This window comes from Aotus nancymaae, unplaced genomic scaffold (genome assembly GCF_030222135.1).
Source record: "Aotus nancymaae isolate 86718 unplaced genomic scaffold, 86718_ANA_hifiasm-v0.15.2.pri h1tg000053l, whole genome shotgun sequence".
NCBI classification, from domain to species: domain Eukaryota; kingdom Metazoa; phylum Chordata; class Mammalia; order Primates; family Aotidae; genus Aotus; species Aotus nancymaae.
The window spans coordinates 996,649-1,008,745 of NW_026988467.1; the positions used below are offsets into that span (position 1 = coordinate 996,649).

At 47.1% G+C, this 12,097-nt stretch overlaps 1 protein-coding gene across 3 annotated transcripts in view; it reads right to left on the bottom strand.

The window, feature by feature from the left end:
• The window catches only part of CEP104 (centrosomal protein 104), a 52,541-nt gene that overhangs the window by 2,933 nt on the left and 37,511 nt on the right, over positions 1–12,097 (bottom strand). The window contains exons 21-22 of one of the 3 annotated variants that reach the window (XR_010337667.1): positions 10,872–11,013; positions 7,832–8,024 (exon numbers count right to left, since the gene is read on the bottom strand). Coding sequence is in view for 2 of the 3 variants with exons in the window: in XM_064363146.1 (XP_064219216.1) it covers positions 10,898–11,013 (116 nt within the window). In the remaining variant the exon portion in view is untranslated. Of the gene's footprint in view, positions 1–7,831; positions 8,025–8,268; positions 11,014–12,097 lie in introns of those variants that run through there. The other 2 variants (XM_064363146.1, XM_064363145.1) reach the window with 2 other exon arrangements.

The following is a 12,097-nucleotide window of genomic DNA, read 5'->3' on the forward strand; positions in this document are numbered from 1 at the left end:
TAGAAAGTAAAAAGTTCCTCTTCAAAGTTTCCCTTCTTGTTAAAGAATGTTAGACATGAGGAAATAAGTACATTCTATGTCCTTGTTCTTTAACCGAGATGTCGGTGCTGGACGTGCTCACAGGCAAGTCCCAGCTCACAGCCTATGCCCCTTCCTTTTTGGACTTCCTCTATCCTTTGTGCTCCATTGCCTTTACCTATTTAGAAAAGTTTAAAGTTGTTAGCCAATTGGGTTTTAGTTTAGATTGTGAGATCTGGCTCCAACCAACAGAGATCTGACACAGCAGTAAGAACACAATGCTTAAGGAAAAAATGTGCTTGCCTTTCCCTTGTTCATTGTACTCTTGTGGCAAGATGGCTAAGAGGAGTACCCTTTCTGCAGAAAGTAAAATTGCTTTACTGAGAGAACTTTTTGTCTGAATGCTAATTTTTCCTTGCGGTACTTAGGAACAAGCATTCTGTCTCTAATAGCTGGCATTTGTTTAATAAACTGCTTTTGTTCCACCACACCTCCCTTCTCATGTTTTTGGTCTTTGAGCAGCCAGGCTTGAGCCGGTTACAAATCTGGTGCCTTGTGTGAGGCACTGTGTTGTGAGTGGCTCAGCTTGTGCACCTGCTTTCCAGTGAATGCAGAAATTGGCCACAGGAGTCCCAGGGCTTACCCACTCTTGCTACCAGGCAGGACAGCAGCCGCTTGCAAATGCCAATGCCAGCTGCTCATGGCCAACTGACCCCAGGACTAGGAACTTAGGGAATCCTAGTAGCTGCCCAGACCGCCTTTGTCTTGGGAGTTTTTCTCCTTGCCGCTGTGTGATATCAGCAGCTCTCACGCTCTGCTGATCGGAGGGAAGCAGCATCTGGGATGTCAACTGAAGTGCATCCGGAAATCCTCTGTGTCTGTCATCTGGGGCTTTAGCGGTCTAGAGCTAGTGTTGGTACTCTGTGGTGCCGCCTGGGTCTCTGTGTCATTTGGACCTAATGCAGGTCACTGTGTGGTGCTGTCTGGGTTTCGGACAGGACCTCAGGACTTTGCTGCAGTCTACCCTCTGCAGAGATCTGTTTGTGCTTGTGTCTCTGTTTAGTGTTGCACCTTCTTCCAAGGGTGCTTAGCCACAGTCTCCATCCCAATGGCCAAGACCGGGTCTATCTGATTGTCAGAAAGCAGCCAGATAGGCTGCTCCTCTCCTCACTAGGTGTATTAGCCCATTTTCACTCTGCTCATAAAGACATACCCAAGACTGGGAAGAAAAAGAGGTTTAATTGGACTTATAGTTCCACATGGCTGGTGAGGCCTCATCAGAATCATGGCAGGAGGTGAAAGGTACGTCTTACAAGGTGGTGGCAAGACAAAATGAAGAAGATGCAAAAGCAGGAACCCCCCTGATAAAACCATCAGATCTCATGAGACTTATTCACTACCTTGAGAACAGTATGGGGGAACCACCCCCATGATTCAGATTATCTCCCACCGGGTCCCTCCCACAACATGTGGCAATTATGGGAGTACAATTCACGATGAGATTTGGGTGGGGACAAGAGCCACACCATGTCACTAGGGGAGAAACAGGTTCCAGCAATTTCCTTTGATTTTGTCATCCTCTTTGGGAATCCAGAGTTGTTCCTGTATCTGTGTCAAATTTTGTTGGTGGAAAAAACATGTTAACTGTTTTCTAGACTGAGACTCCAGCTGGTTCCATACTGTGGCCCAGTTTGTGTATATTTTAAAAACAATGGGCAAACTACAATAAGGAAAATTCAGAGCTCACTCACATGGTTAACCTGCAACGGTGGAGTTCAAGTCTTCTAAAGCTCTCTATTTCTCCCTTTTCTTTTCCGCCTGCTTTGAATCTGCTGTTAAGTTATTGGTGTTGAGATAAAACTCACTGTTTTACTTGGAAATTTTGTTTTTCTTATGCAGTTCAGCCAGTCCCAGCTAAAATATAAACACTGGAAACCTATTTGAAAGTGAAGGAAAAACAGAGGTTTTAAAATCAAAACTGCCATGAATACTGCTTTATCCAAAAGTTTGGTCCACAGCTTTCCTTGGATTACCTTTCAGGGCAAACAAAGCTTAGCCATGTGAACAGGTTCCAATTTTGTCAGAAATAACTTGGATCCAGCTATCTTTTATAGGTCAGTGAGTCTGTGATGCTCCCTCCTGGCAGGAGTTCCAAGGTGAGAGTTATTGGATCTATGTTTGTGTGTGTATGTATACCTCTTTAGATGTGTTTATGTATATGTGCATGTATTGTGTGTTGTGTCTAGGCTACCACATTGGCTTACAAGTAGATGAGTCCTCATAGATTAAGTCCAAATGCCTTTCAAGTCCACATGAATTTAGTAATCTTTAATAAAATGAGCTGGATTTAAATTTATTGCCAAGAGAATAATAAAAATCTCTTCAGAATCATCAGTATACACTTGTGCCTGGGTAAATAAGTTTTACATTTGCCTCTGCTAAATGTTTTAAGCTGTCAGGGTTTGGCACAAATGTTATGAGACTATAAACCCAGGCAAAACTGGAATAATCTGTGTGTGATTTTTTTTTGACAAATAAGACTAAGATTGTTGATTCAATGAAAACAGCTGAATCTTCTGAGTTATTGGCAAAATGACCATGTGTTTAATTTTAAAATTCTTACTTAGGTGAACATCTAATGTTCACAGACTTTAAAAATGGTTAACAAGGGCTGGACATGGTGGCTCATGCCTATAATCCCAACACTTTGGGAAGCTGAGGCAGGGGGATCATTTGAGCCCAGGAAATCAAGACAGTCTGGCCAATGTAGTGAGACCCCATTTCTACAAAAAATTTTAAAAATTCACTGGGTGTGGTAGTATATGTCTGTGGTCCAAGTTACTCAGGAAGGTAAGGTAGGAAGATCGCTTGGGTTCAGTGAGGCTGCAGGGAGCTATAGTTGTGCCATGGCACCCTAGTTGGGGCAATACAGTGAGACCCTGTTTTTGAAAAATGATTGACAGGAAAATAACTTAAAATCATGACTAGCTTTGTGTAATATCTCAGTTTTCAGAAGTAATCTAGATAAACTGGAAAAACCTGAGTTTGTATAAATGAGATAAATGCTTATAAGTGGACAGGAGAGTCATTTGAGTCCAGGAAATCAAGAGCAGCTTAGCCAATGTAGTGAAACTACATTAAGAAAAGACTGTGCTATGGGAAAATGTGTTTCTAAAAATTATGGAATGGTTTCATCTACAAAATAACTTCTGATAGTTCAAGATTTCTTGCTTCCTGGGTTTTCACTAAAATTTAAGGTTGCTAAGAATAGGGATTCCAATTAATATGTAAGTCTGTAAATATTGAGAGGAAAAAATAATTTCATATAATTTGAAAATTGTTTAAAAGTTATGAGGAAAGGTAAAAAGAAACTAGTAAGTAGGGGAGAGAGTAATAAAAAAAGTTTTGTATATGAAGATATATTTTTGGTAAGGATATGAAGAAAAGAAAATAATTTTATATAAGAAAGGATATTATGTGGTAAATTCTTATCCTAAAGTAAAATGACTAGAAAAGAGAGAAGTATAAGACAAGTCAGAAAGTCGAAACATGTTGTAGATGGTCAGTGTAAGCTGTGATAAGGTTTGTAAAGGGGAATTACCTGAGACTGGGTAATTTATAAAGAGGTTTGATTGACTTATGATTCTGCAGGCTTGCAGGAAGTGTAGCATCAGTATCTTCTTGGGGAGGCCTCAGGGAGCTTTTACTCACGGCAGAGGTAAAGCAGGAGCTAGAGAGTGAGTGGAAGGTGCCACATACTTTCAAACAACCAGATCTCATGAGAACGCTCTATCACCAGGACAGGACCAAGGGGATGGTGCTAAACCCTTCATGGGAAATCCGCTCCCATGATCCACCTCCCACCAGGCCCCTCCTCCAACACTGAGGACTACATTTCAGTATGAGATGTGGGTGGGGACACAGATCCAAACCGTATCACACTCACCACTGCACTCCAGCCTGGGCGGCAGAGCCCAGCGGACTCCCAGAGCTGAGGAGACAGCTGAGAAGCCAAGGCCAGGGTGACTAGGGTAAGGGGACAGGGCACCCTTAGCTTGAGCACCTCCACTGAGCGCTGGCCACTCTCTTCTAACTCCCAGTACTGGATACATTTTTTTTTTTAAAATGGAGTCACACTCTGTCGCCCCAGTCCAGACTATAGTGGTGTGACCTCAGCTCATTGCAAGCTTTGCCTCCTGGGTTCAAGCGATTCTCCTGCCTCAGCCTCCAAGTAGCTGGAATTACAGACACCTGCCCCCATGCCTGGCTAATTTTTGTATTTTTTAGTAGAGACAGGGTTTGACCATGTTGCCCAGGTTAGGCTCAAACTCCTGAACTCAAGTAATCTGCCCACCTCGGCCTCCCAAGGTGCTGGGATTACAGGCATGAGCCACCATGCCCCACCACTGAACACTGAAACAGGACCACTTGGAGGTGTGGTGGCTTACGCCTGTAATCCCAACACCCTGGGAGGCTGAGGCAGGAGGATCACTTAAACTCAGGAGTTCCAGACCAGCCTGGGCAACACAGTGAGATTCCCCTGTACAAAAATGTAAAAATTGGCCAGGCGTGGTGCTCACACCTGTAATCCAAGCACTTTGGAGGCCAAGGCAGGTGGATCACCTGAGGTCGGGAGTTCAAGACCAGCCTGACTGACATGGTGAAACCTCGTCTTTAAAAAAAAAAAAATGTAAAAATTAGCTGAGCATGGTGTCATGTGCCTATAGTCCCAGTTACTCAGGAGGCTGAGGCAGGAGGATCACTTGAGCCCAGGAGGTTGAAGGTTGCAATGAGCTGAGATTGCACCACTGCACTCCAGCCTGGGTGACAGAGTGAGACCCTATCTCAAAAAAATAATAAACAAACAAAGAAGATCAAGTGTCTTAGTCTGCTTGGTATAACAAAATACCTGAGACTGGGTAATTTATAGAAAGCAGAGGTTTCTTTCTGACAGCTGTGGAGGCTGGGAGTCCAAGCATCCTCTGGAGGGAGAGAGGGAAAGTGGGCTGTGTCCTCACAGGGCAGCAGGTGAAGCGGGATCCCACACCCAAGGCCCCCCACTCACTTTGTTTTGGAGATAGGGTCTCACTCTGTCTCCCAGACTGAGTGCACTGGCACATTCATGGCTCACTTCAGCCTCGACCTCCAAGGCTCATGTGATCCTCCTCCCTCAGCCACCCGAATAGGTGCGACTACAGGCACACGCCACCGCACTCAGCTAATTTTTTATTTTTTGTAGAGATAGGGTCTCACTATGTTGCCCAGGTTGGTCTTGAACTCCCGGATGTCAGTGATCTCTCATCTTGGCCTCCCAAAGGGCCGGGTTTATAGGTGTGAGCCACCGTGTCTGGCTCCAAGACCTTTTATTGTTGCAGAAATCCATCCATGAGGACAGGGCCTACCGTCGGGCCCCACCTCCCTATACTGTTGCACTGGGGAGTGAGTTTCCAGCCTGTGAATTTGCAGGGCACATTCACCCACCAGCACCAGGCAACAGAGTGCTGCCTGATGCTGCTACCCAGAGTAACACAGGAGGTATGAGACCCACATTACAGAGGCGAATGTGCTGCGAATGACACTGATGTTGGTGATCAAATAGTTTGCAGGGGGCCTGGGCAGCGTGGTGAGACCCCCCCAACAAAAAAAATTAGCTGGGGTTGGTGGCTTGTGCCTGTAGTCCCAGCTACTCAGCAGACTGAGGTGGGAAGATGGGTTAAACCCAGGAGTTCGAGACTGCAGTGAGTCATTGTAGCACCACTGTACTCCAGCCTGTGCAACAGAGTGAGACTCTGTCTCTGGAATTAAAGAAAACTTCGAAGTGGGAGAGATTTCCTTCCCTCTCCCCTGCCTGGCCCTGTCCCAGGGCTTCATTCTTAGGAAGGAGGGATGCTCTGGGAACCCCTGAGTTTGGAAGATGCTCTGGTAGGATTTTGCAGCTGGGTGTGTGGGCAGTGGGGGCTCGCCTGCCTTCAGGCTGCCCACTGCCCTCTGCTGGCTGGGCCTCACCTCCACTGATCCTCAGAGGTGCTCCCCACTTAGGGGCAGGTGCCTGACACCCTGAGGCCAGTTGTGCAGAGGGCTGGATAATGCCTGGAGTGTGTGTGTGTCCTCTTTGGCATCCAGTGCACAGCAAGGGTGTTGGGATGCAGCCCAACCCTGTTCGTGGGTGCCTTGTGTCCTGGCAGTGATGAGGGAGTGAGAAAAGAAATAAGACAGGGCCAAGGGTAGAAGTTCACAGCGTGGGTCCAGGAGTCCAACGCACTCTCTCGCAGGGTGATCTGCGTTGGCACTGAGCTCTGGGCTCCACGTGCTTTTTATTGGGTGCATTATCTTGTTAATCTTGCAGGCCGTGGGGAGCGGGGTGGAGAAGGAAGATGGCCGGGGGAAGAGCATGTGTCTACAGTATTCAATAGCAAATGTAGTTCTTCTAAGAAATGCTAACTAAGGACACTGAGTTTTTACCACCCATTCTCTATCCAGGTGCGTTTGCAAAAGAGGCACAATGGATAGGGCACCGTAAGGTCTGAGCACACACAGTCCATCAAGGGGCTTTTATCTCCCGAGCACTGTGGACACACAGCAATCAGAATTACTCCATATTCTGAGAACACAGGCAGAGCCTGTGGCGTTCCAGTTATCTCTGCCCTGCAAGACTTTCCTGTCCTGCAAGTTCCTCCTGTCCTGCAAGCTCCCATCTGCAAAGACCCTCCTGAGTCTTGTGAGCAGAGGTTGCATTCCTTCCCAGAGTTCTCGCACAAGCCCTCTTTATGAGACCCTCACGCAAACCCTGTATTGGGAAGAGATCGTGGGACCAAAGCCGTCTGCTGCCTCGCAGCCACACCGCAGCGTCCCGCGGTTATGAAGTTCTCAGACGGTCTTCACTAGAGGCCTCCTGTTACCGCTTGATCTCTGCTTTTATTTTACTGTAAATGTAAATGTTTACAAACATTTACTCCATAGTTTGGAGTTTTCTTAATTCAACATTTGATCCGTGGCACAAATCTCAGTGCATAAAAAGCAAAGCAAGCTTGTAATCATTTAACTGTAAGTAACAGAGGTCTGCCCCTGGCCATCTTGTCCTACAAAGGGGACCTTCAGTTCCATTTTACAGGTGAGGAAACTGAGGCAGCGGCAAGCTGTGGCCACACACTCCCTGGAAACTGCTCCATCAGTGGAGTCAGGATCTCCCATGCTATTTTCAAGATCCAGACAGTGCCAAGGTTCCTCTGAACCAGAACCTTCCTCCCTGCAGTCAGAGTGCAAGCAGGGGCTTTGCCCTGCAGCTGTGTGTGCCTGGAATCTCTCTGTTCTGTCGTTGAGGATGAAATCATTGATCTTGCATGGTCATGGATTCCCGCAGACCCGCCTCCATCCCGCTGGGTGGTCTAAAGCCTCACCTCCCTGCGGGTGGGCTAACAGGCTCACCGCCTAAGCCCTGGCCATGACCCTCCTCCCACGGCTCAGCCCACCCAGCTTTCCAATCGAGGGTGCCACAGCCACTGCCCCTGGCTTTCCTGGGCAGTAGGTGGGTGATCATGGTGCAGTGCTTAGTTGAAAAGCAAAACAGCCTTGAGAGCTGGTAACATCCCTCTTTCAAATGGGGAAAACCTATGAAGGACTAGAACGTATAATCCTCTACTGGGCACAGTTACAGAACTTGGAGAACATTTTGAATTTACTCCACAGGATAGAACTGGTCAATCATTTTCTCTAATCTCCATGTGGTTTCAAATCATCTAGTTTCTTCAACAGTGAACTTGTTTTGACAAAGAGCTTATTCTAGGGACCAAACTGTCTTAGGGCAACTTCATACCTGTTGTCTCTTTTTTCACCAGTTGTTGATCTACTTTTTTATTTTCTTGAGATGGAGTCTTGCTCTGTTGCCCAGGCTGGAGTGCAATGGTGTGATCTCAGCTCACTGCAATCTCTGCCTCCCGGGTTCAAGCGATTCTCCTGCCTCAGCCTCCCGTGTAGCTGGGATTACAGGTGTGCACCACCACACCTGGCTAATTTTTGTATTTTTAGTAGAGACAGGGTGTCACCATGTTAGTCAGGTTGGTCTCGAACTCTTGACCTCATGACTCACCCAACTTGGCCTCCCAAAGTGCTGGGATTACAGGTGTGAGCCACCTTGCCCAGACTTTCAATCTACTTTCTAAGGTTTCAGGGCTGGGCTACACTTGTTTATTAAAGTAAATGTAATTGGCAAATTGCTTTTTAATTGTAAAGTTGAAATAAAGTGACAAAACATTTAGTGATCTTTTTATTAATATACTCAGGGCAGATTAACCCTTAAGCCCTAAAACAATAAAAATAAATTACTTAGATATTTTATAATTCTGGTACTTGAAATAAAGACAAATAGAAAACTATGTTAAAATATTAAAAACTTGCAAAATTTCATTACAAGTATTTACATTTGTATTCTAATGCCAATTTATACATACAGTCCTTTTAAATTAGATTTAATAGAATATCTTGACATGAAAATAATAGAAATAAATATTAAATATTCAGAACATGAGTAAAAATTCAATCATTAGTTAGTATTCCAAATTTAGGCATTTATTTATGAATGGCCAAGGGATCTTACAGTTCCTTTGAAGGTTTTTATACCAGATTCTCGGTCCCTTAACAATAGCCCTGTAAAACTCTCAACAGCCACTAATCACTGGTAGGATCATTTCAACAAAAACACACGAATCTTCTGTAACTAACAAAAGAGGAATCTGTTTTAAATGAACCCAAGTTTGTCAATCACTAAAAATGACTTATTTTTATAAATGTTTTCTTTAAGTTCCAATATATAGAAAACACGTATATTTCTTAAAAATTTTCATTGGTAAGAGAAGAATAATTCTTTGGTTAACTTTTCTCATTCGTGTTCTATTTAAGGAACGAGTTCTAGTTTGTCTGTATTTTAAACATGGATTAGAAAATAATGGCCAACATCTCTTTGAGACCAGAAAGGATCCTTTTACAGACATCTTGGGATCTGTACTGTTTTGTCTCATGAAGATTAAAGTTATTTCTCTCTTTACACTATTTTTTTTTTTTTTTTTGAGATGGAGTCTTACTCTGTCACCCAGGCTGGAGTGCAGTGGCATGATCTGACTCACTGCAACCTCCGCCTCCTGGATTCAAGCGATTCTCCTGCCTCAGCCTCCAGAGTAGCTGGGACTACAGGCATGCGCCACCACACATGGCTAATTTTTGTATTTTTGGTAGAGACAGGGCTTCTCCATATTGGCCAGGCTGGTCTCCAACTCCTGACCTCAAGATCCATCCTCCTCAGCATCTCAAAGTGCTGGGATTACAGGCCTGAGCACTGCGCCTGGCCCCCTCTCTCCTTATACTTTAAAAACATTTAGCAGAGCATATTCTTAAAGATGCTTGGTAGGTCTTATTCTTACTTAGTATTCTGAGTCATCTGGAGGTACATTTACCAAACGTGGAGATTAATTCATGCAAATTCATGGTTATTAACGTATCCAAACCAGGGAGTACATTGTTCAAATAGCGATTAGTTCTTAGATATTTTGTTGTTTCACACAGTTGGGAATTAAGAAATATTTATACACTAATTGCTTAATACAAACTCCATCAATCCCAAACTTTTCTAACTAGCATTTTCAAAGTCTGCCCACACCCGTGAGGCAAGCAGAAGGCCCAGGCACCAGATGGGAGGGGACTGCCCTCAGTCCGTGGTAGCCTCGGCCCCTGGGAGCACAGGCGGGGACACGGAGAGCATAGGCGCTTCCAGACAGCCCCTGACTCCCTCCATACAGTGGCCTGGACGTGACACAGGCCCAAAGCTACAGACGAAACCCACAGCTCACTCCCCCAGGACGGGATGGCTGGTTGGAGACAGTTTCTGAGGTTTGGTTACATCATTTGAAGCAACGTTACTGGTGTTTTAAACATCCTATGAACTGTCTGAAGAAAGTAAACATATGGGCCCAGTCACAACATGGGGCTGAAGGGACGGGACGGGCCCGCATGAGCGGGCTTCTGCATGCTGCGAGCAGAGTGACCAGGTGGAAATTCATTTCACAGTGACTTCCTCCACATTTCTTTAGGAATTAGAACGTGTGGAGAATGCGAAGCATCTCTGGGCAAAGGCACAGCACGGGCCACACCTGTGTCCACCTCAGTTCCAGGCGGGGGCTGACCTCTGTCACAGAGGCAGCACTACTGGAGAAGCATCCAGCAAGGTGCTTGCTAGGTGGGACCAATTCTCAAAAACACTACGAATTTAAAAATATGTTCTCTTTTGCCTTTATTTCTTGCTCTAGTGGGAACGTGAGTTCTGCTACCCGGGGCTCAGCACACTGGGCATGGCCAGCAGACAGGGCCTGCAGGGAGCAGAAGGCACGGCTGGAGGCCAGTGCGCACAGCCACTCTCCCAGAACCACCGCGGGCCAAGCCACAGCCCTGCGGAAATTCTACTGCATGTGACAGGGAGCAATGTGCAAAAGGTTTCTGGTGATACTTTATGGAAATTGCTCCCAGTACTAAGGAAAGCGGGGCCATGCCTGTGCTGCGGGCGGCCTTGCTAGCACCTCCCAGGCGGCGCCCTCTGGCTCTCTCCAAACAGGAAGCGTCCTCTTCTGATTCTAAGGCAGGCCTGAGACAGCCCTGAAGGCTCAGCGCACAGAGCGGCGGGTCCGGGCGCTGCGCACAGGGTCTTTGCTCACTCCCATACGTAATCGTGTGCATGAGAGCTGATGGTGCGGACATGTAAGAGGCGTGCACAGCTGGGAGCCGGGGACAGCAGCCAGAGCACGGGGTCGCCAAGGCCAGAGAGTTCAGGAGAAATACTGTGGAATCAGGAGACGTGCTCCATCCCTTACCGAGACAAAGGAGCCAGAGTGCCGCATCAGCGCCTCGTGTGCGTCCTGCTGGAGCTCTTGCTCAGCCCGCCCTTTGGGGTGGGGATCTTGCTTCCGGCCTTTGACCCCGAGGGGCCTGATGCGGCCACAGCTGACCTTCTCCCTGCAGAGCAAGCACAGGACCCACATTAGGAGGGGTGCTCCTACCCACAAACCATATGTGGAACCTGTGGCCACAGTGTGAGTAGCCAGGAGTGGTCAGACACTGAGCAACAGTGTCTCAGGGCCCATGGTGATGGTCAGCACCCGACTGCAGGACTCAGGGCTGGGCCTGGTGGGGTCTGCACAGTGGGCAGCGGTCACGTGGTCCCCAGGGGCCAGGCTGACAGCGGATGTGGGAAGTGGCTGTGCTGGCCGGCTGTACATGCACACGTGGTGGCACCAGGAGAGGAAGAGAATGCAGAGGAAACATGTGACACGGGGCAGAGGGCACAGAGCCGCCCTGGCATTAGCCTGGAACTCAGCTCCAGCAGCGGAGAGGCAGGGCAGCCGCAGGGATTGGAGAGGGGCTTCCCGGCTGGCTGGTGGTCAGCAGGCGGCCCAGGAGCCTCTCTTTCCCCATGTGTGGCAGAGGTTGGGATGTGGATGCCCTGTAACCAGGTGCAGGCCTCAGCCCAGGGCCTGGCACATACCTGACACCCACAAATATCATCACTCCTCAAATACAGTTGTGTATTGAAGGCTTTGCCATCAGGAATAATTTTCTAATAAAAGAGATCCATTTTCTTGCAAGGCATCTCAAATCTGACGTGAAATAGCTAATGTGATTTCTAGATCAGGCAGTGGCATTAGCTATGGGTCTACTCTTTAGCTTCCTAATTCTTTTTTTTTTTTTTGAGACAGAGTCTCACTCTGTTGCCCAGGCTGGAGAGCAATAGCATGATCTCGGCTTACCACAACCTCTACCTCCTGAGTTCAAGAGATTCTCCTGCTTCAGCCTCCCAGGTAGCTGGGATTACAGGCCCCCGCCACTGTGTGCAGCTCATTTTTTACAGGGTTTCATGTTGCCCAGGGTGGTCTTGAACTCCTGACCTCAAATGATCCACCTGCCTTGGCCCCCAAAGTTCTGGGATTACAGGCGTGAGCCACCGTGCCCGGCCAGCTTCCTGATTCTAAACACTCGTGTCAGTGATGTAGAAAGAGCAGAGGACCCGAGTGGGAGCCTTTGCACGTGGAGAAGGATTTTG